The 26396-nt window shown below is 59.3% G+C and overlaps 2 protein-coding genes across 7 annotated transcripts; one reads left to right on the forward strand and one right to left on the reverse strand.

Annotated features, from left to right (window-relative positions):
- Nucleotide 1: 1 nt before the first annotated feature.
- PKMYT1 (protein kinase, membrane associated tyrosine/threonine 1) lies at nucleotides 2-10330 on the reverse strand. Of its 6 annotated transcripts, XM_045542370.1 has the most exons (12): nucleotides 10084-10313; nucleotides 9404-9786; nucleotides 8078-8120; nucleotides 5575-5683; nucleotides 4097-4600; nucleotides 2877-2969; nucleotides 2476-2789; nucleotides 1787-1893; nucleotides 1477-1649; nucleotides 1223-1392; nucleotides 330-404; nucleotides 2-250 (listed from the first exon to the last, which is right to left on the reverse strand). In XM_045542370.1, exons 5-12 carry the CDS (start codon nucleotides 4445-4447, stop codon nucleotides 139-141), a joined length of 1395 nt encoding a protein of 464 aa, XP_045398326.1. In that variant the 5' UTR covers nucleotides 4448-4600; nucleotides 5575-5683; nucleotides 8078-8120; nucleotides 9404-9786; nucleotides 10084-10313; the 3' UTR covers nucleotides 2-138. The 6 variants fall into 6 exon arrangements, with proteins under 6 accessions (XP_045398326.1, XP_045398325.1, XP_045398321.1 ...); XM_045542369.1 differs by having other exon boundaries at nucleotides 342-404; nucleotides 2476-2969; nucleotides 10084-10330; XM_045542365.1 differs by having other exon boundaries at nucleotides 2476-2969; nucleotides 10084-10320.
- A 5344-nt stretch (nucleotides 10331-15674) lies between these two features.
- GREP1 (glycine rich extracellular protein 1) lies at nucleotides 15675-25892 on the forward strand. The gene is made up of 32 exons (XM_045542116.1): nucleotides 15675-15765; nucleotides 16650-16679; nucleotides 16767-16796; nucleotides 16960-16992; nucleotides 17070-17105; nucleotides 17281-17310; nucleotides 17530-17580; nucleotides 17691-17723; nucleotides 17825-17884; nucleotides 18361-18393; nucleotides 18479-18538; nucleotides 18773-18808; nucleotides 19085-19114; nucleotides 19213-19245; nucleotides 19516-19548; nucleotides 20316-20345; nucleotides 20513-20548; nucleotides 20760-20789; nucleotides 21258-21293; nucleotides 21438-21470; nucleotides 22190-22243; nucleotides 22431-22466; nucleotides 22542-22574; nucleotides 22693-22728; nucleotides 23036-23167; nucleotides 23812-23853; nucleotides 24022-24054; nucleotides 24730-24789; nucleotides 24875-24988; nucleotides 25265-25309; nucleotides 25407-25460; nucleotides 25694-25892. The coding sequence occupies exons 1-32, from the start codon at nucleotides 15699-15701 to the stop codon at nucleotides 25717-25719; spliced, it is 1425 nt and encodes a 474-aa protein (XP_045398072.1). The 5' UTR covers nucleotides 15675-15698; the 3' UTR covers nucleotides 25720-25892.
- The last annotated feature ends 504 nt before the right edge of the window (nucleotides 25893-26396 follow it).

A 26396-nucleotide genomic window follows, 5' to 3' on the forward strand; every position in this document is an offset into this window, starting at 1 on the left:
GTTCCCAAAATTCAGATACCTTTTATTAGACACAGCCAGACAAAAGGGGCCATGGGAGCTTCCAGAGGGATCCAGCTTTCAGGGGGATGGGAGGGAAACAGGATAAAAGGCTAAAAGTGCAGAGGCCAAGCCTGGGGCTCAGGTTGGGTCTAGGGAGTCCTCAAAGAGGCTGAGGAGGTTCCGAGGCTCAAAGGAGGGGAAGGAGCCCCGGGGAGGCTCTGAGTCAATGTCACTGAGGTCCAGGGCATCCCTGGGAGGAAGGAGGAAAGGAATGACACTCAGGATCCGAAAGCCAACCCTGCCTGCCCCTGGCCCCTGGGCCTGCTCACCTGGGTGTGTACCTGCTCCGGGGCGTAGAGGTGCTCCCTGCCCGTGCCAGGATTGCTTCAGGGGAGAGTGAGGGCCTGCAGGGTGGTAGGTGAGACAGGCAGGGTGTCAGGGGTGGGGAGGGCAGGACGAGACCAGCTCGTCCCTATGTAGGTCCCAGGCCCCTTCCTAACAGGGGCAGGGAGCCACAGTTGGGGACAATAAAAACTTGGTGCACTTTGAAAGGAGCACTGACAGCTTTCAAAGTCCTTCCACCTGACCACACTCAAAGCCCCCCGCCATCCCTTTTCTGAACCCATGGGCTTCGACCGAAGCGGGTTTGAGGTGAACTTTTAGTAAATGGAATTTTTCTGGCAGTATGAGCTTTAAAGTGCCCCCTGAGCGACAGGGTGACATTTTTGTGAGGGTGAGGCTGATGGCGGTGTTCCTCCTGAGAGCTGTGGCCCTGAGCATGTGGTTTTCCTTTGCTGCAGTTTCTTAATTACAGCCTCTCACTGTCCACCAGGCACCTGGGACTAAGGAATCCTCCCCAAGCAGGGGCTTGCCAGGCTCCAAGAGGGTTTCTCCTCCCAGAGAAGTGACAGTGCCTTGTCCCTGGAAACTGGCAGCCTCCACTGGGATGGGGGCTGAAGCGCCTGCCACCCGCGATGAGATGGCACCCTGTGTGCAAAGCTGTGCTGTGTGCAGTGGTCAGTCCGCCAGAGCTGCATTCACGCGGGGCCAAGCCACACCTCCACTGCCTTGGTTCCTTTCCTGGGGTTGTGAGGGTGGCCAGGTTTGTGGGAGGGGTCCCCATTCACCACTAATCTCCATGGCTGGGGCCTGGGCCTCCTCTGGCATGGAGTTCGGCCACCGTGATGTCCATCCCCACTGCATGTCCTGTGTTGTCACCCACCCTGTGCTGTCATCGTCCCAGTTGCTGGAAAGGCTGCTGTCCAGGAGGAGGCTGCAGGGCAGGGAGCCAGGTGGAGAGCCGGGCGGGGTGGCAGGCGGGCCTGGTGGCTGCATCCAGCTGGCAGGGTGAGCCAGCCCATGCCAGAGCCAGCACAGCACGGTGAGCAGGGCCTGTGGAGAGAGGAGCCTCAGGAGGCCAGGTGGAGCCTGGGGCTGGGAAGCAGGCCGGGCAGCCCGTCTCCATCGGGCACTTACCTGCCACAGGGCCCAGCCTCGACTCAAGACCTCGGCAGCCATGTACCACAGGACGCTCCAGGGCCGTGGCTGCCTGAGCACGGGCAGGGCCAGCAGGGCCTCGGCTGTGGCCCGCAGCTTGGGGTCTGGCTCCAACATCATGACGAGGACAGAGCGCAGCTCAGTAGATAGACCTGCCCACGAAGCAGGGCTACGTCAGGGGTCCCAGGACACTGATTGGGCCCTGAGCCCAAGAGTGCCCCCACCACCAGCCACTTCCTCCCTAGAAGCCCAGGGCCGCATGCCCCTTCCGCCCTTGCCCCCCACTCACCGGCAGTGAAATCGGGGGGCAGGTAGCCCTGGCGCAGCTGCTGCCAGCCCTCCCCACCGTGGGGCAGCTCCATGTTGCATGCCACTTCCAGGATGGTGAGACCCAGACTGGGAGGGACGGGATGGGGGCAGAAGGTCCCAGGGTTGGCCTAGGGACACAGACCCAGGCCTGGGTTGCCCCTTGGAGGAGGGTAGGAAAGGGCCGGTTTCTTCTGCCATAAGCCAGGGAGGTGAGGAAGCAGCGCTAGGGGAGCTCTGAGGCGGCCCCGCGCCCAGTGCAGCCCACACGCTCCCAGTGCCCCGCTGGACAGCACCACAGTTGCTACAGTGACTAGTGTTACTCTCATCCTGATGATCAGGGCCTGGGTGGGGTCCCAGCGGTACCACCTGTTAACTGTGGGCCTCAGGCAAGTCCCTTAACCTCCCTGTGCCATGTCCTCCCTGTGAATAGAGCAATAATAGCTCCTCCTGTAGAGCTGTGAGGAGGAGGTAGGTGTCTATTAAAGTAGCTCCGAGGATTGGCTGCTTACAGACAGCCTGACTCTGGAGAGCCCTTGACTGAAGGGCAGGGGCAGTGTCCCCTGCACCTGAGTCTGCATGTCCAAGGCTAGGGAAGGAGTCCCTTTCTCTGCCGACTGCCCCTAGGAAGGCCTTCCGCAGCCTGGGACCCTTGTGCATCCCAGTCCTCACCTGAACACGTCCGACGCCGTCCCGTAGGAGCCCTGCAGCAGCTCGGGGGCCATGTAGCGGGGGTCTCCCTCCTGGGCGTCACTGGCCCCAGTTGTACCCAGCTCCACCAGCAGCCCGAAGTCACCCAGCTTGCAGTGGCCCCGGGGCCCCAGGAAGATGTTGGCAGGCTTGACATCAAGGTGGACCAGGCCTTGGCCATGCAGGTGCGCCAGGGCAAGGAGAGTGTCCCGCAGGTAGCCCCAGACCTGGGCTTCGGGCAGGCTGGCACCCCAGGCCTCACAGTGCTGCTGCAGGCTGGGCCCACACAGCTCCGTCTGCAGGTACAGGATGCCGTTCTCCTCCCAGGCCCGCTCCAGCCGCACGCATCGAGGGTGCTGCCCCACCTTCTCGTGGCCGCCTACCTCGGCCAACTTTCGGGCCCGGTCCTTGGGACCCCGAAATGGTGACATGGAACGCTTTACAGCATAAAGCCGGCCGTCTTCCTTGGAGCGCACCTGGAAGGGAGGTGGCAGGCGCAGGCAGGGTGGAGGGTGGGCGACAAGTGATGCACCAGCTGGGGCGATAACCCAGCAGATTCCATTAAGGTTTCACAGATGTAGGGAGGCAGAGCAGCTGGCATGTGTCTCAGAGACCGCTGCCCACTGCAATGGCAGAACTGGACACCCCTCCATCCGCAGGGGCTGGTTCGCTGGAGACTCAGCGATGGAAGAGACAGGGTAGGCCTATGAGTGCTGAGCCAGAAAAATCTCTAGGATATGCTGGGAACTGAAAGAGCTGTCTATGGAATGCCACAGGCAGGATGCCCTGCTGTGGGAAAGCAGTTTCCTCTGGGAAGAAGAACTGATCCAGAGGCCTGCGTTGTTTGTACTTTTTATTTATATTTTGAGACAGGGTCTTGCTCTTTTGCCAGGCTAGAGTGCAGTGGATCATCATAGCTCACTGCAACCTCAAACTCCTGGGCTCAAGCGATCCTGCTGCCTCAGCCTCCCAAGTAGCTGGGACTACTGGTGCATGCCATCATGCCCAGCTAATTTTTCTTTCTTTCTTTCTTTTTTTTATAGAGATGGGGTCTCACTCTTGCTCAGGCTGGTCTTGAACTCCTGGCCTCAAGCAATCCTTCTGCCTTGGCCTCCCAGAGTGCTAGGATTACAGCCATGAGCCACCACACTAGTCCTGTTTGTATTTTTTAACAAATTGTCTTCATACAGTACTTATGCAAGGGAAAACTACCATTTTAAAGAAAATGTAAATGATTGGAAACTATATTTTAAGAAAATATAAAGTGGCAGGCAGGGGGTACCCTTAGAGCCTGCCAGTCCGAAGCAGGCAGAACTTGCCAAGGACCCCAGCACAGCTGGCTCCAGGCCAGGAGGAGATGGCAGCCGGAGCTGCTGTGGGTGTGCCAGGCTGTGGACAAGGGCCCAGTGTGCACTGAGGCAGCCCTCAGAGGGCCTGCGTGGGGGTTGTGAGAGCAGCCAAAGCAAAGCCTGGTGGAGGCTGCAGGCCATTAGGGAGACAAGGGGCACAGGCTGCTGAGGGCACTGTCCTGCCCAGAGAGGGGCAGGGAGGCAAAGGGGCCCCCGATGGGCCTAGGAAGCTGCCCCCCAACCCCCGCACTCACCTTGAAGACCTCTCCGTAGGAGCCGTGGCCCAGGCGGCTCAGCCTCTGGAAATTCTGCTGGAAGAAGGACTCTGGCCTCCTTGGGTCATACCCAGGGCTCTGCAGGGTCTCTGAGGCCTCACCCCGGAATGACACCCTCCGGGGCTGGGACTGGTGCCAGCCTGGGGTCCGAGGAGGGAAGAGGCGGCTGATGGGGATGCTGCCCTTGGCAGGGGGCCGGGGTGGGAAGCTCCGGCTGAGCCCTCCGGGCCTCTTGAGAGAGAAGCCAGGTTCTGCATGGCGGAAGTAGGCTGGGACTGGGACAGGGGTGCCGCTCAGGGGTGGCGGGGTGCCCTCCGTGGGCACGGGCATGACTAGCGCAGGAGGCTTGGGGGCAGAGACAGAGGCTGAGTCCACTCAAACAGCGCCTGGTCCTGTGACCCCAAAGATGCTGTGGAAGAGAACCGCGTCTACACCACACACGAGTTCTGCTTTAAACATGAAGGCCGTGGGGGTGACAAGCACCTACCAGGAAAAGACAGAGGACAGATATATACATACCTGTATACTGGGCTGTCTGTATTTTGGAAATTCTGGAAATATAAAATGAAACACACGGGGCCGGGTCCTTGAGGGTCTCCCAGTAGTCCAGCAGAGAGGTTAAAACTGAGGTGGGTTCTGGAGTCAGACTGCCTGCGTGTCCGTCCCCACCTCATCTCAACTGATTGTCCCTAAGCTATGCAACCTCTTCCGAGACTGTAAGATGGAAATATTCACACAGGCCAATCATTCCTTAACTCCAATTCCAAAGTAAAAAACCTCTGAATTCTAAGTTTCTTTCTTTCTTTTCCATAGTTGTGGTACCAAAACTCATTTAGTGGATCCCACATCCAGATGGCAGCATGAGGAGCCCTGGGGACCTTGTCCCCAGTGAAACAGGCATGACGTGAAAACTATTCAAAATCAAGCATTTAAAGTCTCTGGGTGTGGTACTAAGAATATATAGAAAACGAAGAAACACGTATACAAGAAAATCTGCCAGATCTTGATAAGAACATGGAGCATGTTGGCACCTGAGCCATGATACTCCTTCCCTGGCCCCCAAGCACCATCGGCCTAGCACTGGGGGCAGGTGTGGCCAAGAAGATGGGCCCCCTCTCTCCCAGCTCCCAGCCTGGGGTTAGGGTATCTGCCCAGGAGGGCCAGGCTCTCAGCACTTCTCTCCCCTCCCAGTTCCACATGGCAGAGACTACATTCGAGCTGCATATGGCATATAGATTAGGGGCTCCCTTCTTCCACCTGCCCCACTCACAGAGGGGAGGCTCTACCTTGGGGCACAGCAGGCTGGGAACACAGACCCCCGATCACCCAAGCCCAGCTCATTTGTAGGAAGGAGCTTCCACACTGGGAGAGGCAAACCAAGAAGGCCAGAAGATACTGCCCCCACCCCACCCCCCATGACCTGCTTCTGAGGCAGCAGTTCACTCAGAGAAGCGCACCAATGTCCTGCTCCCAGCTCCATAGCTCAGGCTCAGAGATTTTGCTCGGGGATAGAAGCAGGTTGTCAAACAGAGCTCTGAAGGTCTCCTCTTGAATAATTGACTTTATCTGAAACAGTGTGGGGAAGTTCAAGCCTACAGGTGCTGTCAAAATCAATGGAGGTGGGAGGCTGAGGCAGGAGGACCACTTGAGCCCAGGTTGCAGTGAGCTATGATGACACTACAGCACTTTATCCTGGGCAACAGAGCGGATCCTGTCTCAAAAAAACAAAAAAAGAAAAAGAAAAAAGAAAGAAAGGAAGGAAGGAAGGAAGGAAAGAAAATCAGTGGGGGTCCTGGTGATGAACAAGGAAGAGGAGGCTGGTACCTACATCAGAGCAACAAGCTAAGCCATAGGCCAGCTAGTTTACCAAAGAGAACTGGGGAAAGAGACAGCTAAGAAGAGCCTTCCTGTAGTCAGAACAAATCTTAAACACTGACCCCAAAAGCTACCCTGTGTTAAAGGAGCCCAAATTTAATTGGATCAGTCTGTGGAGCAATTATGCCCTGCGGTATTGTCAAAAACAATACAGCACCTAACCAGCTATTGGTGGAGCCTAACAGCTGGGTATGATCAGGGAAAAGCCAGTCACAGGGAACCTCCTAAAACCACCATCATCCCAGGGTGGCTATGCACATGCTCAAGGCGGCATGCTCAGAGCAATGACATCCAGAATTCACAGTGCAGGGGAACTGACTTCACAATTGTCCAGCCATCTACCAAACAAATAAACAGGCAAACAACAATCACATGCCCCGGAAAAGGGTGAGGAACCAGTATGCACAGTTGCTACAACATATTACTTAAAATGCCCAGTTTTCATTAAAAAACTACAAGATATGCAAAGACACAGGAAAGTGTGACCCATACACAGGAAAAAACAAAACAGGCAGCAGAAACTGAGAGGGCCTAGTCTTAAGAAACACTTCAAAGCAGTCCTTATAGCTATGTTCAAAAAACTAGACGAAACCATGTTCAAACAAGGAAAGGAAGGTATACTGATAACATTGTAGAGCGTATCAATAGAGATAGAAATTTAAAAAAAGCCAAATGGAAAATGTGGAGTTGAAAAGAACAATAACCAAAATGAAAAACTCACTAGAGGGGTTCAACAGTAGATTTGAGCTGAAGAAATAATTTAAGCAACTTGAGGACACATCAACAGAGATGACGCGGCCAGGCGTGGTGGCTCATGCTTGTAATCCTAGCACTCTGGGAGGCTGAGGCGGGAGGATCATTTGAGCTTAGAAGTTTGAGACCAGCCTGAGCAAGAGCGAGATCCCATCTCTACTAAAAATAGAAAGAAATTAGCTGGACAACTAAAAATATATATATATATAAAATTAGCCGGGCATGGTGGCTCATGCCTGTAGTCCCAGCTACTCGGGAGGCTGAGGCAGAAGGATCGCTTGAGCCCAGAAGTTTGAGGTTGCTGTGAGCTAGGCTGATGCCACAGCACTCTAGCCCGCGCAACAGAGTGAGACTTTGTCTCAAAAAAAAAAAAGAAAGAAAAATAGAGATGACGCAATCTGAAGAAAAGGGAACAGAGCCTCAGAGAAATCTAGAGACACATCATCAAGTGCACCAACATATACATAATGGGTACCTGAAGGAGCGAAAAGAAGGAGCAGGAAAAAAATAGTTTTTCCTCTGTCCCTTTGAATTGGAAAGGAAAAATATTTGAAGAAATAATGGCTGAAAACTTTGCAAATTTGATTTTAAAAAATTAATCAACACATCCAAGAAGCTCAACAAACTCCAAGCAAGATGAATGCAGAGATCCACACATAGACATGTCATATTAAAAGTGCTGAAAACCAAAAATATGGAGAAAATCTTGAAAGCAGCAAGAGAAAAATGACTCATCACTTACACCCCCACCCCATAAGATTAACTGCTGACTTCTCATCAGAAACACTGGAGGCCAAAAGGCAGCAGGGTGACAATTCAAAGTGCTGGAGGAAAAATTTGTCCACAAGGATCTTTTATCCAGCAAAACATCTTTCAAATATAAAGGCAAAGTAAAGACATTCCCACATATACAAAGACAGAAAGAATTCATTGCTAGCAGACATGCCTTACAAGAAATACTAAGGGAAGTTCTTCAGGCTGAAAGCATATGAAACCAAATATTAATTCAAATCCACATGGAAAGACTAAGACCACCACCAGTAAAGGTGATTACACAATGAAAAAAGACAGTATAAGTGCAGATTTCTTCTTTCTTCTCTTAAATCATTTAAAAAATCCTTATGCATTATATGTATAAAACCGTATGTACATAACTGCATTGCTGGGCATATAACACAGTAATGCAATTATTTACAAATAATAGCACTAAGGAGGTGGGTGCATAACTGTTCTGAACTCTGAAAATGCCACCAGATGGCAACTCAAATCCACAGGAACAAAGAACCAGAAATGGTAAATGAGGTCAGTATAACAAACGTTACGCATACATACTTGCTTTCCTTTCTTCTCTCAGCTTCTTTAAGAAATTGAAGTCCTAAATAAACGAAAAGACATTACATGTTTATCCTCCAAACCGACCCACAGATTCAGTGCAATCCCTATCTGAATTCCAGCTGCCTTCATTACAGAGATTGACAAGCTGACCCCAAAATGCATATGGAAATTCAAGAGACTCAGAATAGTCAAAACAATCTCAAAAAAGAATAAAGTTGGAGGATTCACCCCTCCTGATTTCAAAACTTACTACAAAGCTACAGTAATGAAAACAGTGTGGTACTCACACTAGGATAGATATATAGATCAAGGGAATAAAACTGAGAGTTCAAATAAAAGCCCTCATATTTATGGTCAGTTAATTTTCAACAAGGGTGCCAAGACAATCAATGGGAAAGAATAGTCTTTGGAAAAAATGGTCTAGGGACAATTGGATATCTACATACAAAACTAATTTAGCAGAAAAATCTGACCTGAACTACTTTTCCCTCTTGATGTAAATATTCACATATTTCTTGGCAGAAATATTAATGTTGTTTGATTATGGGATGATGTCCCAGACCTGCAAGTGGTGTTACATATATGTTATATGCACCCTATTAGCTTTGTAAAATCTGAGACGTTTTGAATTCCGAACACATCTGGTGCCAGGGGTTTATGGACCTGGAATCCTGACCTTACGGAAGGTTCAGCCCAGTGTCTGGCATAAACGCAAACAGCTATTATCATAGACAATGCTCTGGGCAGTTCCCTCTGTAAGTGACTTTGTGTGTTGGGGCAGAGAGGGCTGTCTGTTGCTATAATGTTGTAACTGAAACAAAAACAAAAAAGCAAGAGAAGGGGAGTGGATTTGAGAGAAAGTCACAATGTATCAAGAGATGCCATAGCTAGCAGGGATGAGTCAGAAACACGAGAGAGTAGTCATCTGAGCCTCTGGTCCCTGAGGGAGTGAGGGGGTGAGGGGAAGGACCCTGCCCAGGCCTCGTTGGAAGACTCCCTACATGCTGTGGGGACCCTTCCTCTGCCTCTATTTACCTCAAGAATTCCATCCCAGGGTTTCTCAAAGTGAGGAGCCAGGTGTCAGGATCCGAAGGGCGCTGGTTAGAAGTACAGCCTGCTGGCCTAGCCCTGCGCACTCCAGGACCCTGGGCCCCTGAATCTTTTTTTTTTTTTTTTTTTGAGATGGGGGTCTGGCCATGTTGCCCAGGCTGGTCTTGACCTCCTGGGCTCAAGCGATCCTCCTGCCTCAGCCTCCCCAGTAACTGGGACCACAGGCGCCCCTACATCTTAAGCCAGTTTCCAGGCTGTCCCAATGTCACTTACATCCAACACGGTAGGCCTGGCCAACAGCCTCAGGGGTGGGTTGGGGGAGGCAGAAGGAGCAGCGGCTCCCAGGTGACTCCAGGGTGGCCCAGAGTCGAGGCCAGGCCCGGATGGCCTCTGCAGTTTCCGGGGGTCTCAGGACTCAGGCCTTCTCGCCTCACCCTTTCACCGGGCCGGACACATCTGCTGAGCACGGTCTGCCGCTAGACTGTGAGTTCCTCGCGGGCAGGGCCTCAGCCCAGTTCACTTCCGTGGGCGTGGGGACACTCTGGCGAACAGAGGTGAGCGCACCGGGAGCGGCCGTAGGGCGAGACTTGACGGAAAGCGGGCGGGGCTCTCCCGGGAGGGGCGAGTAAAGTGGGGGCTGCTGCTGGGGGGAGGAGCTACCAGACGAAAGGGGATCAGAAGGTGAGGACACCTGGAAGGGGCCGCTCCAGGGGAGGGGGCCTAAGGGAAGTGGGCGTGGCCGTAGGGCGGGGCGGGCCCAGGGAGGTGTCGTCAAAGGAGCAGGGGCGGCGCCCGCCGGAGTGGGAGCGCCAGCAGCTGAGGGCCCGGGCTTGAAGGGAGGTGGGTGAGGCCGGCCCGGGGAAGGGCTGCCCGGGGCTGGGGGCGGCCGCGGCAGGGGAGGGGAGCGGAAAGGCTGCCCTACCCGAGAACCCTCAGGGCCGGCCCGGGCTCACCTGGGGCGGGTGGACGGGGCGCAGATCAGCGAGGTCCCAGATTTCGAGTCTGCGGAGACCGCGGGAGCCGTCGGGGTGGCCAAGCAGGCCGGGGTCTGCCGTCGACCGCTCCGGACGCCCAGACGGAGGACCCTCCGGAGGGGGAACGGCCCGTGAACGCGCGCGGAGCCGGCTCGCGCCAAAAATTCCAAACCGGCCTCGAGGCCCCGCCCAGGAACACCTCCTATCCCGTCCCCTCCTCCGTTCAGCCCATCAGAAGCGTCCAGCCTCCCGGACCCCGCCCCTTACGACCTTGCGTGCGCGCCGCCGCCCCGCCCACGCCGCCTCTCTGATCTTGCGTTCTTAATGCGCAGGCGCATGGCGCGCTTGTGGCTGGTTAGGGAAGCGTGGGGGCGCGCTGTGTCCTTGAGTCCGAGGCGCAGCGCTGAGTCTGAGTGTGGTCCGGTTCCCGGACACCTACTGGCCCCAGGCCCCAGTCCCAGCACCCACTGCCCTCGCTGGGCTGGCTTAGTTTTCGCATCCGTAAAAAGGACGGCCACGGCGATGCGTGCGCAGGCATAGCCCCAGGGGGCGGTCACTGGGGAACAGGAAGTGCCTGCGGCCTCCTGGGTCCCCGCGGGCCGGGTGCCCTGGAACGGCTGACTGCCTCGTCACAGCGGCGGTGTACCGCACCAGGGCTGCGATGGGAAGCCCCACGTCCAAGCCCCCACCCCCGAGGGCGCGGCTTCGGGAGCTAGAAACTGCCGCCTGTTCCAGGAAGCCCTCCAGACAGGCAGAAGCCTCCTGGGCCCGGCCTCGCCTGCTCGCTGCCTCCCTGCCAACAGGCTTCTAAGGCAGCTCTTCCATCCTCTGGCATTGAGGCTGCGCTCGGCTCAAATCCCCCTCAGCCCCTTCCTGGCCGAACGACCTTGGGAGCGCGCTGGGCTTTTCCGAGCTTCGGATTAGTCTCTCTCCCGTAGGGAAGCAGCTCACGACGCCAGGATGACCCCGCTGCAGTGCTTAGGGGCCGGCGCAGAGCCGGGCGGGCTGGGGTCGCCCCTCTCACGGGCGGCCTCTCCCCGCACCTCCTCCGGCCTTACCTCTCCTGCGGCGCTGGTCTCTATCCGAAATTCTCTTTGTTAGTTTACTCGCTGACCACCCGTCTCCTCCTAGCCCTAGCCACCAGTACCCCAGCGTCCCTCTCCCTGCGTCTCCGAAAGGTCACGCACGGCCAGGCTCCAGCCCTCTTGCTCGCAAGGACCAGCGCTGGGGGAGGGTCCGCATCGGGGTGGGCGCCGCAGCCCGCATCCAGGAATCCTATCTTGACATTAGCATCTCTGGCAACCATGCCGCCCCGTCCCAGCCTGAACCTTGTTGACGACCCCAGGCTGGTCCCCTCTCCAGCTGTCCAGGGCTCCCTGTGCCACCCCATCGCCAGGACAGGCTCGCTTCCAACCGCCCGTTCTTGAAAGTCTGATTCACAAAGATTTTTAAAAAATTTAAATTCAAAAACATGCTTCCAGTGGAAATTTCGCTGTATGAGGAAGGGCAGCAACATAAATATGTCAATATAAATAAATACAGATAGCAGGCAAGCGCGGGGGCTGCGGTGTCAGGGCATGAGCGCGGCAATCCTACCCTGCCACACAGTTTCCGGGTGTGTAAAATGGGATGATAATAATAGCTCCCCTTCCTTGCGCGACATGAGCACTCAATGAGAAAATGCCCCCGATGTGCTTGGTACATGGTCGAGCACACAGTAGGGCTTACTCGTTTTCAACAATGACAGTAACACCTCCTCACCTGGACAGTGTTTTGCAGTTTTCAGAGCACCGCGGCCTGGGCCAAAAAGAGGTCCCTGGAGGAGAGGGGCCAGGACCCCCCTACCCACCCTGGGGTCACAGGGACAGAAGCACCGGCCCACAGGGTTCGGCACCGAAACGCTTGGCTCAGCTCTGTCCGGCCGGAATCCTGCCCGCCCAGCCCTGGCGCGGGACTCCGGGTCCCTCCCGCATGTCCGGGCGAGGGCCGCGCGCGCCCCCGTGTGTCCCGTCGCCGCCACTGCACCGCGGAGCGCCCAGACTCCGGGGAAGTCAGGCTCACCCGGATGGGGCCACCAATGGACAATGTGACTTAAAAGAGGAGAGAAAACGACGACCACAAGTGCAGACGTGGCCACTCGAACGGGAGAGAGGGGACAGTGATGAGTGCTTGTAGAGATGGGGTCTCACCTTATTGCCCAGGGTGGTCTTCAACTCCTGGCCTCAAATGATCCTCCGACCTCGGCTTCTCCAAGTGCTGGAATGAAAGGTGTGAGGCACCGCGCTGGCACCATGTTCTGTTTCCTGACCTCGGAGCCGGCTGCATAGGTGTTTGCTCCATAGGTACAATTGTATACGGCAGTCGGATCTTATGTGCGCTTCTCCGTGTACGTATATTTCACATTTGCATAGATGGGGATAAACTGGCAGACGGGTGGGGAGGAGTTAACAGAGGTCAGCTTTGCCAGTGGGGTGCCTGGCGGTTCCTGGAAGGTCCTGGAGGCCCCAAGCTTGGATCTGGGCTGAAGAGCTGCCCAAAGAGAGGGCGGCCCAATCGGCCTTCAGCACAGCTGCGGGTGCAGAAGATGCCTGCTTGGCAGACAGACGCCGGGCCGCATTCCAGCTGTCCTCCCCAAGTCCCGCCTTCGCAGGTGCTGTTGGTGTCAAGCAGCTGGCTGGGAGACACAGGCTGTGCCATTTTAGGCAACACACTTCCTAGGCCTTGGTCTTGCACTTCCAACACCCCAGCTATCACCCTGTCCTCAGCCTCCAGCCATAGCCCCTGAGTTGCTCCTCTGTTCAGAGCTGGGCAGTGCCTCCTGAGGCAAAAGGCAGCCCAGGCCAGGGCTCTGTCACAGGCTCTCCCGGCCCCCAAGTGGTCCATGTGCTCTTGGGCAGGCCCTGTCTAGGTGGGGCTGGGGGTGAGCTGAGGGGGCAGGCTGTGCTGGGAACGGGAGTGGTGGCATTACAGGGGCTGGGATACTCAACTGGGCCCAGCCTGCTCCTGAGCGGCTGTCAGGTTGGCCCAAGGCCCTGGGCTGGTTGGCATTTTCTACAGGCAGCAGGCATGGCATTCCCTCTGGCAAGCACCCATCTCGTACCTCCCGGGTGGACCCTCGGTCTCCACGCTTGCCACCTCTGGGCCAAGCTTCCCAGGCACCCTGTGGAGTGAGCTGTATGTGTCTGTGCAGGGGGCCCTCAGCTGTTCCAGGTCTGAAGCAGACACATTGGCCCCAGACTGGTGTAACTGGGCCTGCTACCCACCCACAGTAGGGTGGGGGGGTGCAGAGAGAAGAGGACAGTGAACCCTAGACCCCTTGGACTGCCTGGGTTCATGTCCCAGCCCCACCACTCAGGAGTTACATACTATGAGCCAAGTCCCTTCCCCTCTCTGCCTCTGTTTCCCCATCTGCAAATGAGGATAAGTAGTTCCTTGGGCCGGGCACGGTGGCTCACGCCTGTAATCCCAGCACTCTGGGAGGCCCAGGTGGGAGGATCACTTGAGGCCAGGAGTTTGAGACCAGCCTGGGCAACATAGCAACACCTCCGCCCCTACAAAAATAAAATAAAATAAAATAAAAAATTAGCCGGTCTGAGGCAGGAGGATCACTTGGGCCCAGGACTTTGAGGTTGCAGTGAGTTATGATCACACCACTGCATTCCAGCCTGGGCAACAGAGCAAGACTGGTCTCTAAAAAAATAAAGAAAGAAGCAGTTGTAGTTCCTCCCAATAGCCCCACGTGGAAGTGCTCTTACTGTCATCATTTTAGAGGAGAGTGAACAGCTCAGGAAGGTTGGTTCCTGCCCCAGGCCTCAGCTACATAGAGTGGGTGCCAGCGCCCGGCCTGCTAACCGCCTGGCCACTCGGCTGCCCTCCAGGAGGAGAGCAGGGAGCCAGTGCCTGCCACCGTGGGGTGGAACAGCTGGCCCCACAGGAAAGCCCTTTCTGGGGAGTCTGAGTGGACTATCCCATCTGTCCTGGGCTTTCATAGGATGGTTGGGACCAGAGGCCACCCTAAGCCCCTGCCAGCAGCCAGTAGAAGGTCGGGCCTCCAAGACCCCCGGTTCAGGGCAAGAGGTGGGCTTGTGGGTGCTGAGCTGAGGCACCGGGGCCTGCCGTGAGCAGATGCTCCTTGTGCACATGTGGGTCTGTGGCAGGGGGGTGGGCGCACGGGCATGGTTGCGAATGTGAGCCCTGGGTGGGAGAGGGTGCAGCAATGGCACCATTCACCATGGGGGGGTCGGGGAGGGAAAGAGCTGGGGGTGGCTGGTGCCATGAGACCCCGGCAACAGCCCTGCCGTCTCCTGGCCCCGATAGGTGCTGTGTGCTCAGCAGCCTCTCACCGAGGAGCCCCCACTGCCCCTTCCTCAACGCAAAGCAGCCCTCTCCAGACGCCCGGCCTGCCCGGGCTGCCTGGCTTGGCAGGCTGGACTCAGCTAGAGGCGCCAGGAAGGACTGGCTGGGCAGAGGACAGGCCAGCAGACAGGGTTGAGTCACTGCCATCCCCGCCAGCTCGGTGGGGTCCACAGGCTCGCTGGGGCAGTGGCGCCTGGTGTCCAGACCCCCACTCATGTGTCTCCCAGGCCTCTCCTGTCCACTCCGTACCAGCCTTGCTGCCAGGCCCCAGCACGTGGCTCTGGCTCAGGCTCCCCCGCCTAAGCCCCCAGGCATGGAGAGCTGCTCCCACCCCCACCCCCACGCCCCACCCCCCGGGTTCCCCTCCTCTGCCAGCTCCTGCAGTCCTGCACCTCCCATCCTGAGTGGTGGCGCCTCTAGTCTGTCCCTCAAAGTTAGAATCGGTGCTGTGGCAGCTGGGAGGGCCTCCTGGGAGGAGTGGGCCCAGGGCTGAGCCTTCAGGGAACAGCAAAGACTCTTGGAGAGGTTGAGCATGGGTGACCTGTCCCTGTGTGTCACCGTCCCTCATGGAAGGAGGAAGAAGGGGTGGCTCTGAGCTTGGAGGCTCAGACCCACTCTGGCAAGTCAATCCTCAGTTGGGGACAAAGGGCCTGTCTCCCAGTGTGGTCAGTGCGGTCTCAGGATGCACAGGGTGGGGGCGGGAATAGTCTGGCTCTTCTTGTGGCCACCATCAGCCTGTCAGACAGGGTCTGATGCACTGTCGCCTCTGCCACCTGCTGTCTGTAACACCGTGGCCTCTGCACCCTGCACTCCCTGTGACATAGTAACTCATTCTGGGCTCTCCTGCCAGCCACGCCCACGTTTTGGCCCTGGCTCCCCGCTCTCCCCAGCTGTGTTTGGGCTGGGCCTAAGGTACCCTCCTGCTGCTCGCTGGGAGGACATCTGAGCCCTCCCGGCCTGGCGCCAGGGCCCCAGTCGCTGACAGGAGTGGAGAAGCCTTGGGGGTCAGGCGGGGGGCTGTACTGGCTGTCAGCACCCATGATGGATGAGGGGCAGGGCAGGACAGGGAGGGCCAGGGAGGGGCTAGACTTCTGCCAGGACGAGCTGGGGGCCACCCTCCTCCCCACATCTGTAGACAGAGCCTCTGCCACCCACAGCAGGGGGCCAGGGCAAGGGCCCCACCCAGCAGGGTGTTTAAAGGCCCAAAGGGGGGCTGCCTTCCCACTCCGCCTGGCGTCATGGGCACCTGGGCCTTCCCTGCCACCCTTTTCTTCCTGTGCTGGACTCCGGAGAGCCTGCAAGGCGGTGAGGGGCTGGGGGGCTGCGGGCCCGGGCGGAGCGCGGGTCAGATGCTGGGGTTCTGGAACAGGGGGGCCAGGTATGGGAAGCCTGAGCTGGGCAGAGAAATTAGACTGGGAGGGTTTGGGGGGCTGGGAGATAGATGCCTGGGACCTGCCCCACTCAGCCTCCAGGGCCCCCAGCCCCAAGTCAGTGCCCCCCTGCTCCCCCAGGCCTGACCCCCTGCCTCCTGGGCTGGGGGAAGGTAAGTGCCCCCTCTGGCACTGGGGCAGGGAAGGGGTGGGTCTCTCCCACCCCAGGGGTCTGGGAGCCCTCTGAGGGACAGCCTGGGCGTCCCCAGATCTGGGACTCCAGTGTGGGGCCCAGGGGAGCAGCAGGTGCTGTCCTCCCAGAAGAGAGTCTTGTCACTGGTGGGGAGCACAGACACCCACAGCCTTGGTGGAGCCGAGGAGGGCATGAGAACGTCCGTCCCAATGAGGGGCCCGGAGCTAGGTCCTGAAGGGTGGGCAGGTGTGACAGGAGGGAGGACACTGCTGGCAGCTAGAAGAGACGGGCCCAGGAGGTGGACAGGAGGGAGGAGACAAGGTGAGCTGAGGGGGCCAGGGACCTGCGGGGTCCTAGGGTTGCACAAATGGCTCCCTCCTGAGAGCTGAGGAATCTGAGCTGCCAGAGAGACGGTGGGAAGAGATTTCCAGGAAGGGGATGCCTGGGCTCTGTCCCCACCCACCTGGGTACAGCCCGGACACCTTCCTCCAGGCCCAGGGACCCTCCAGCCTCAGCTGCCCCTGGCATCAAACTGCTCACCTGTGACCAGCAGGGAACAGGCCCGGGGAGGGAGGGGTGAGCCCTTTTTGTCCCTCCTAAGTTCCCCGCTTCTCCTGATCCCGCAGGCTTGGGGAGCCCCGATGGCTACCGATCAGGTAAAGCTGGCTGAGGGCCTGGCAGGGTGGGGTGCCCCAACTCCTGGCCTTCCTGCCCCGCAGCCTCAACCTCTCACTTCCCCACAGGCTATGGACCCCCCAGTGGCCTGGGAGCCGGTAAGGGGGAAAGGGCCGGCACGCAGGACGGAGGGTGCCTGGGGCAGGTGCTGAGTCCCCCCAGGCCCGCTGCTGAGAATGACTGTGGGCCAGGAGGGGGGCTCTGGGGAGAGCCTGAGGGAGGGGCTCGTGGGTCCCCCACCTGCTCCCGTCTCTACCCCAGGCTTTGGAGGGGACATGAAACCACAGAAGCCAGGTAAGCCCTGCCCCAGCCCCAGTTGGCTCGGTCTCTCCACCTTTCTCTCACACCCCCACTTGGATCTGTCTCCCCAGGATTCAGGAACGGGAATGGCCTGGGAGCCCAGCCAGGTGATGGCAGCGGGGCTCTGGGGGTGTCCTCTCCTTCCTTCCTCCCAGGCCTCTGAGGGAAGGGGCGGGATAGGTGAATGATTGAGAGGGTGCTGGGAGCATTTCAGGTTTGCTGGTGTCCGCCACCTCAAGTGGGACCCCAAACCTACCCAGCTCATCCCTCCCTCCCTTGCAGGGCCCTCAGCTCAAAATGGCTACAGAGCAGGTAGGGGTGGGTGGGCAGGGAAGGGGGAGCTGGGAGCCAGGACTCTAGGGGTGTCCCAGGGACAGGGGACTCCCGGGACCCTCATGTGACCTCCGTCTCCTTCTCAGGCATGGGAGGGGGTGTGAGCCCAGAAGCCAGGTGAGAGCTGGCTCAGGCCTGTCCCTGGCTCCCTTTGAAGCCCCAGTCCCCTCACTGCCCCCTCTGCCTCTGTCTCCCCAGGATATGGAACCGGGGCAGCTGTGCCCTTCCCAGGGGTGGGAGCCCAGCCAGGTGAGGCACCTGGGGCAGGACCCTGGGCTCAGGGAGGGAAACAGGGGCACAGAACTGGAGTGAGGGAACTGTGAGGGGTAGTGGGGCTCAGCCTGTCTGTCTCTCCCCAGGCCTGGGCGAGGGCATGAAACCTCGGAAGCTAGGTGAGTGGAGGCCCCGCCCCGCCCCATCTGGGTTCTCTCCGGGCCCTTTGTTCCTCAGCCTGGCCCACCCCGAGGCTTAAGGTCCTCGCCTGTCTCCCCAGGATTAGGAAGCAGAAATGGCTTGGGAGTCGGAGCCCTTCCAGGGGCAGGAACCCTGCAGGGTGAGGGGGGCTGGGGCAGGCGAGGAGGGTTGGGGTCCCAACACTCATTCATAGGGGAGGGGCTGGCTGGGGCCGATGTCGTCCTTGCTCTCTCTCCCCAGGCCTGGGAGGGGGAATGAAACCTCAGAAGCCAGCGGAGGAGGGACCCTGCCCCTTTCCCTGCCTCCCCCCGCCAATGCTGTGTCTGCCTCTCTGCCCTGTTCATGTCACCCCCTGGGACTGGTCCCTCCATTGGCCTGCTGGTGGCACTCCTATGTCTTCAGATGTGTTGTCAGGCCTGGGGGCATCTTCCAGACTGCTCTCGGGGCAGAGGTCCTGCCGTGGGGACAACACAGGAGGTGTTTAGACCCCCAGCCTGGACCCCAGGCAGGCCTAGCTCCAGCCTCTGCCTCCCTGTGGCCCGGGGCCAGGCTGGAGAGGGTGGGGTGGGAGCTGGGGCTCCAGGCTCCCTTACTTGGTTCCTGTCTCTTCCTCAGGCTTGGGAGAGGCTGTGATACCCCAAAAGCCAGGTGAGCCCTACCCTGTCCCTCTGTCCCTGTCACCCCCATATACCTGGCCTGGCCTCCCCCTACTCCTTTGTGCTCTGTCTCCCAGGATTTGGCAACAGGCATGGCCTTGCAGCCTGGGCCTTCCCGGCGGGCGAAGCCCAGCCAGGTGAGGGCACCTGGGCCAAGTTGGGTTCTAGGAATGGGGGTGGGAAGCTCGAGGGTCAGGGGTCCTGGGGGCAGAAAACTGATTGGTGGGGGGACAATGTGGGAGTCGCACATGGCTCAGCCTCTCTGGCTCCCTGCCAGGCTCAGGAGGGGGCGAGAAGCCTCTGATGCCAGGTGAGACTGAGACCCCACCCATCCTCCCCACACTCCTCCTCACACTGCTCCTCCTCCCCAGGATACGGCAATGGCAATGGCCTGAGGACGCAGCCAGGTGAGGGTGGCAGGGGCTGGGGCTGCTAGGAGGGAGAGGTTAGGGTCACCAGCCACAGCCTGGGTCCAAGCTGGTGGCTCTTGGGGGTCCATTCATTCAACACTCTTCCCTGAGCACCTGCCCTGAGGACCCTGGGCTGGTCAGGGCTGGCCCTGCCCAGACTCACAAGCCAAGAACTCCACGTGCAGTTGCCCACTGTGGTCAGGAGGGGGCTGGGTCCGTGGGCAGGGGAGAGGGCAGGGCCAGCCGGCCCCCGGCTCATCTCTGCCTCAACAGGTCTTACAGCACAAAACGGCTTTGGACCAGGTAAAGAGGGGATGGGGACAGGAGCAGAGAGCCCAGGCCTGTGTTTCTGGAAGGAGGCCCAGAGATGAGAGACCCTCACCTGCTCATCTCTCCCCCAGGCTTTGGAGGGAGCGGAATTCCCCAGAAGCCAGGTGAGCCCCACCTGTCCCTATCCCTGTCCCTGTCCACTGCCTCTTTATCTGCCTGCGCACCCCCAAGTCCCAGGTCTCTCTTCCTCCCTGTGTTCTGTCTCCCAAGAACTGGGAACGGGCTGGGAGCTGGGGCCCAGACAGGTGAGGCCCTGGAGTTTTGGGAGTGGGGGGGGTCACAGGGGGTCACCATGTGGGGGCCTGGGCTGGTTCTGAGGGCAGAGGAGGGGCTTGGGGGCTCACGGGTAGTCTCTCCACTCCCCTGTCCCCCAGGCCTCAGAGGAGGACTAAAACCCCAGAAGCCAGGTGAGAACCACCCCTTGCCCCGCAACATGGCCTCACACGACAAACACTCATTGCACAAAGCAGTCCATGGGCACTGCGGCGGCAGTGGAGGCCGGCGGGGGGCGGGGGGGAGAGGGAGACTAGTGGGGCCTCGCGCTGGGGCGTAGAGAGGAACCGAAGAGGCACTGGCTCTAGAAATACCTGCTTGGAGCCCAGGGTGGCAGGAGCTAGTGCCTGGAGGCTCTGGCTGCCGAGGGAAAGAAGCTTTTCCAGCTGGTTGACATGGTGCTGGTGGCAACACCCAAGGACCTGGGCAGCTGGACGTGCTGTCCAAGGCTCTGGGGCTGGACCCGAGAGGGGTGGAGGACTCACCACCAAAGTCTGGGGACAGCCACCCACCAGGGGTGAGCAGAAGGAAGGAACCCGAGAGGGGCCTGAGAAGCCGCAGAGAGGAGGCGCAGGGAGTGTGGGTCGTTGGCCATGGGGGGCAGAGGTGCAGGGAGCAGAGTGGCCTGTGTGTCAAAGGCACACCACCGACCAGATGGTCCCTCAGAGGCCAGCGGGACACTGTGGGAAGGAAATGTGGGACTGGTTCCTTCAGGGCAGTGCCACAGAAGTGAGGATGAGGACAGTGTGGGGGCAGGGTGGCCCGAGCCCTGTCTGCCTGATGTCCCCTCCCTCACTGCTGTTATTGCCTGCCGCTGGGACCACAGCTGGGGGACGGCTGGAGGCGGAGCTACAGGGGCCAGGCTGGTGGTCTCTTCAAGCCCCTTCATCTTCTTTCACAGGCCCCACAGCTCCAAACAGCTATGGACCAGGTAGGGGAGGCTGGGTTGTAGGGAGGCCAGAGGTGAGCCCCCGGGCCGCTCACCTGCTCCTGTCTGTCCAGCAGGCTATGGAGAGGGCGCTCAGCCCGACTCTCTCTGCCTCCCCCCAGCCCCTGAGCTTCCTTCCCCTCTCACCTCTACCTCGATCTGTCCCCTAGGATTCAGGAACGGGAACAGGCTAGGAGCCCAGCCAGGTGAGACGGGTGGGGTCTGGGGGGGTTACATCTGTGGTCTCCTCCCTGCCTCCTTCCCAGGCCTCAGAGGGCCAGAGTTGGCAAATAGCTGAGGGGTGCTGGGAGGAAGCTTCCAGGACTCTGGGTTTCTGGCTCAGTCCAAGAGGGGGACTGTCACCTTCACCCCAGCTTGACCCCAAATTCCCCCACCTACCCCTTCCTCTCCCCACAGTCTTGGCAGCTCTGAATGGATTTGTAGCAGGTAGGAGCAGGGCTGAGAGGGGCTCAGGGGGACCTTGGGACAGGGTCCTGGAGTGGCTCACCTGCTCCCCACATCTCCTCCAGGCTTTGGAGGGGGCGTGAGGCCCACAAGCCAGCTGAGGCCTGCCCTGGTCCCACCTCTCCATCCATGGGCCTTGAAGCCATAAGCATGCCCTGCCTCCCCTCCCTCTGCACTTTCTCTGGGACATGGGAAGGGGCTGGGAGCTGGGGCCTTCCCTGGGGCAGGGGCCTAGCCAGCTGGGGACACCTGGGGTAGGGTGGAGGGCTGGGGGTCAGGGAGGACTGGGAGGGCAGCATGTGGTCTGAGTTGTAGGGAGAAGGGTGGGACCGGGCGTTGCCTCTGAAGCCTCAAAAGCCAGGGGGGGAGAGTCCCCAGCACCCCTGCCCTGTCCCTAAGGCTGTTCGTGTCTGTGATGCCTCCTCCTAAAGCCCTCCCATTTCTCCCCAGGATACGGCACTGGAAATGGGCTGGGAGCCGGGCCTGGTGAGGGCAGCTAGGCCGGGGTCCTGAGGTGTTGGGAGGTGGGGTGGGCGGAGGGGAGCTGAGGGGACAGGGACCAGGACAGAGGTCTGGGGTCAGGGCAGGGCTGGCTGGAGTCAATGTCAGCCTCTCTCTGTGTCTCCCCAGGCCTAGGAGCTGGCACAAAGCCCCAGAAGCCAGGTGAGCCCCCCCTCCACTGCCCCCAGCCCCTGAGCCCCCTCCATTCATACCCCACCTGGACCTGCCCCTTGGGATTTGGAGCAGGAGCAGGCTGGGGGCCCAGCCAGGTGAGGGAGTCTCTCCCATCTCCGCCCAGGCTCCAGAATGGGCCAGATGAAGCGGGGGTGTCTGCAGGTTTCTGACTTGGCCCTGAAGGGGGGACCATGGGCCTTCCACCCCTACCTTAGCCAGGGTCCCAAAGCCCCTGCTCCCCACTTCCTCCCCACAGGCTCCCTGCTCAGAATGGCTATGATCTACCCCTAGCAGTACTAAATGGGGGCCAGGGAAGCTGGGGAGTGGGGAGGGAGGAGAGAGGTGGGTCCCCAGACCCTGCTCCTGCAGCCTGGGAGAGGGTGGAGTTGGCGACTGAATGGAGGTGGCTGGAGGCAGAGGGCAGTGCCGGGAGTTCAGGTCCTCAGCTGGGAGGGCAGGGGACCAGCCCTGGCCACCTCCTGCTGCTTGGCTCCCCGAACCAGCCATGGTCCAGGTAGCGGACGCTGGGGTGGGCACAGAAGCAGATGCCAGGGATCTGGAGCAGAGGACCCATGGTGGGGGACAGGATGGGTACCACCCCCACCCCCATCCCTCCAGGCATTGGAGAGGGCATGAAATGGCAGAGGCCAGGTAAGCCCTGAAACTGCCCACTCCCACCCCCACCCTGTCTCACCCTGTCTCCCCAGGTTACAGGAATGGGCTGGGAGCTGGAGCCTTCCTGGGCAAGGGAGCCCAGCCCGGTGAGGGAGTCGGGGTAGGACCTGGGGGGCGGGGCGGGGGGGGCAGTGCTGGGTCCTGGGGAAGAGGCAGGGTGGGGTCTGCCTGTCAGTCATTCTCTGGGAGGGGGCCAAAACCTCCAAAGCTGGCCGAGTGCCCTCCAGGTCTCCCCACTTCAAGCCCAACCATCACACCCTGCTCTCCCCGCAGGGTACGTGCCAGGCCACCGGGTGCTGCTCCCCGCAGGTGGGTGTGGAGGGCCCAGTGGGGGAGGGTTCACTCCCGGTTGGGGTCTGAACTGGCCTTTCTGTCTCTCCCCAGGCCTGGGAGGGGGTGTGAAGCCTCAGAAGCCAGGCGAGTGAGAGAGACCCCCTCTTTGTCCCGCACCTCCTCCGGCTCCTCCTTCCAGAACAATCCACCCCCTCCACCCGGGACCCTGGACTGCCCCTCACATTTCTGCTTTCCTGTCCAGGATATGGCCACGGAAATGGGCTGGGGGTCCAGCCAGGTGAGGCCACAGGGACCAGGGGTGGGGGCCCAGAAGGGGGTGGGAGGGAGGTTGCTGGAAGGTGGAGGGGCTGGGTGGACAAAGAGCTGGAGCCCGGTCACCTGCCTGGGTCGCCTTGTCCTGCAGCAGCCTGTGGCCCGTGGGAGCTGGGCTCTTTCCAGTCTGGCAAATGTCCCCTCTGGAGGCTGGATCTGCTCCAGAAGCCACCACACGCTGGTGGCTTGGCCAGGCCAGGCCCCCTGGGTGGCAGGGGGTGAGACCGGCCTGGAGCTCACGCTCCACTCCCTTCCCTTCCTCCCCGGCTTAGGTCCCTGCAATGCGGGGCTCACTCCACTGCTGCTTCCCAGGCCTCCCCCTCCAGGGGTCCCTTCGGATAAAGGGGGCAGCTGGGGCCTGAAGTCCCAGCCCCCACCCCCAGTACAGAATGGCAAGTTCCCAGGTGAGTGTGGCGTGGGGACCCTGGCGGGCACCAGGAAGCACCTGGGCCTAGGAGGGGCTGGGCTGCACCCCCCATGCGCCACTCTGTCATGTCCTCTGACACTGAGGCCTAGAGAGGGCAGTGACACTGAGTCAGCTGAGGAAAAGCCTGGACTGTGGCCCTGAGACCCCAGGTGACCTCAGTCTGGCAGCTCCCTCCACCCCCCACCCCATGGCAGGCTGCAGCCCTCCCAAGCCCTGTGCTGGGCTCACCCCTGCCCCCTAACTTTCTTCCTAGCACCCACCCCAGCTGTCCAGTGGGGAGCGAAACCTCAGAAAACAGGTGTGAGTCTGTCTGCCCCCAGGCCCCGTGTCCCAGAGGGACAAACCCTCAACAGGGTCTATCCCACTGTCCCCATACCAGATCAGGGTCACACCATCACCCTTGTTCCCCAGACTGTCTCAACTGTTCAAGCACCCTAAGGCCAGGCAGTCCGGCCCTGAGTCTACTCTCAGTCTCTCTTGCTTTCTAAGCTTTCTTCTGGTTCTGTTTCTTGTGGATAGGGAAGTCCCTTCTTCCCCTCAGAGTCACTAAGGTCCACATTTGGCCCCCAAAGAGTCAGAGAAAGTCTGGGCCCTTCCCACTGACCTCCGCACTCCTCACAGGGTACCAGCCTCCAAATGGCTATGGACCAGGAGCAGAACTGGGTAAGGAGCCCTTTCCCTGGAGTTCTTCCCTTCTACCCCTCTCCTCCCCTCCTCTCATCTGCCCTCTCCTCCCCTCCTCTTCCTTCTGCCAGCCCAAGAAGAGGGGAGGCAAAGGCTGTGGCTATCTCTGACCCCCCCACCCCTGACTCACAGTTTCCTCTCTCCCAGGCTTTGGCGGTGGCCTCAAGCCACAGAAAGTTGGTAAGTCCCCCTGGGCCCCTACCTCGGGCGTGAGCTGGCATCTCCTTCCTGGCGAGCCCCTCTCTGCTCCTGTCTCTGCGAGTCTCTTTCCTTACTTACCTAGTGCATGCTTGCTATGCACTGGCGGCCGGAAGCAGGTGTGATCGGGCTCAGGTGTGGGCAGAGCGATAGACTGGCGCCAGGTGGAAAGGGAAGAGCAAGTGAGGACGTCGCCCAGAGGGAGTCAGAGAAGGCTTACTGGATAGGAAAGTTGCCCTGGGTTGGTTGCTTGGTTGGGGCGGTGCTCCAGGCAGGTGGAGCAGCCGAGTGAGGCCTCTCTAGGTCACCTCCCAGTCAGTCTGTCTGCCTGAGTCTCCCTGTCTCTCCGTGGGCTGATCACCTGCCTCCTCGGGGCTGCTAACCTCACTCCTGCAGGTTCTGGTTATGGGAATGGGCTTCTGGGAGCGGGGTCTTCCCTGAGGCCCACCCACAGCCAGGTGCCCAGGGGAGCCGGCATGGGGGCCGGTGCTAGGCTGGGGGTGGCTGCCCTGCCTCTGACTTCCTCTTTCCTCCTCCAGGGTTCCCTGGGGCCCTGGGTTTTAGGAATGATGAGTTGGACCCAGGGGACAAACTGCACTGAGTGAAGGGAAGGGATGTCCCCAGGGGCTTGGCAGGAATACCCGAACTCTTTTGCAGGGTATGGGGAGGAAGCTCTTGTGTACCCCAAAGCAGCAGCTCCAGCCCCTGAAGGAAACGGTAAGAAAGGAGTGTTCAGGGACCGGGCGGAGTGAGTGGGCTGAGGACTGGGGGGAGAGTGCCCACGCCAGCTGTCTTCCCACAGGCCAGGCTGGCGCACTGCTGGGCTCTCCCTGGCCCGTGCCCCAGGCCTGGAGGGCTGGCTTGAAGCTTGGGTACGGGGCCAGAGGCGAGTATGCAGAGGTCGGGAGCCAGCTGGGTAATGGAGTGTGTGGATGAGAGGGGGCGGTGATGGGGGGCTTCAGGGAGCCCCGGTCCCAGGCCCAGCTCACACCCCTGCAGAGAGGGAGTGGCAGCTCTGGTGACCGAGAGGGCGGGAGGGGCCAGAGGGAATCTGCAGGAAAGGATGGGGCTGGAAAAGCGGCCTGTGGAGCTGGGGACCCTGAGTGCCAGCTGGACCAAGATTGGGAGGTGATGGAAACCGGGGACAAGGGCCATCGGGGACCCAGTTTCCCCACCTTCTTTCCCTCCCCAGGGCCCTATGGACTGCTAAGGCCAGAACTGAGTCCTGGGCCCTTTGGTGAGCAGGCATCTCCCAGAGCCTGGGGTGAAGCTGGGGTGGACAGGAGAATTCCTCTGGTGACCTGGGTGCCCCTGGCTTTCTGTCTGTGCCTTAGGGGGCCCTGAGCAAAAGAGAGGCAGCAATGGCCAGCTGGGAAATGGTTACAGAGGTGAGGAGGAGCCACAGAGGCCCACACACCCCATTCCCAAAGGGCCACCATTGTTACCCTCCAGCTGCACTGGGGGATGCTCCCAGCCCTTGGGAGGGATAGCAGGCTCTCAGCCACCTGTAGGTGACTGCTGAGTGACTGACCTCATAGGCCAGAGGAGGGGGAGGGCTCAAGCCCCCAGGAGCTGAGGAGGGGGCAAGACCTCCGCATGGACCTGCTCTACCTCTTCCCAGGCCACTGCCCTCTTGGGAAATGCTGAGCACTTCGGTCTGTCTGTCCTGAGGGCCTCTGCATGGGAGCCTGGCCTGCTGGCCCGAAGGCAGCCCCGAGGGTGTGGCCTGGCCTGGGGTCTCGTCCAGACTAGAAGTATTAATAAAGGCCACGTGCTTTCCCTGTTTGCCTCTGTGTGCCATTCGGGAGGGTTGCAGACTGGGGTGGGGTGGCATGCGCCTTCAGTCACCACCCAGCACCTCATTCATTCATTCCACAAACGTCACTGTTGCTATGTGCCAGGGACCACGTTCCAAGTGGGAGAGACCATGAGAACAAAACAGACTCAGTGCCTGCCCTCTGGGAGGGGACATCACTTGGTCACTGCCCAGTGGGGGAACCACATCCAAGTTAGGGGACTTATGCATGGAAAAGAACCTTTCATTATTTGTGCTTTAATTTATAATCAGTTTATTGAAGTTATTAAAGAAAAATCTCATTTTCTTTAACCCTTTTCAGTTGTGTTCCAGATGTCCTTGTATTGACTAATAATTTGGATGTAAAACTCACTTTCATTCCTTGATTAATGTTCAATTAGGTTATAAATTTCACAGCTCAACTTCTCCCTAAATATTAAGCACACCTCAAAACTCTGGTGAACTAAATTCCCTTAGACATCTCAGACAACAGCTACAAACATAATCTACTTGATTCTTTTGATTCTCT

Source organism: Lemur catta, chromosome 2, assembly GCF_020740605.2.
Source record: "Lemur catta isolate mLemCat1 chromosome 2, mLemCat1.pri, whole genome shotgun sequence".
Taxonomy (NCBI): Eukaryota; Metazoa; Chordata; class Mammalia; order Primates; family Lemuridae; genus Lemur; species Lemur catta.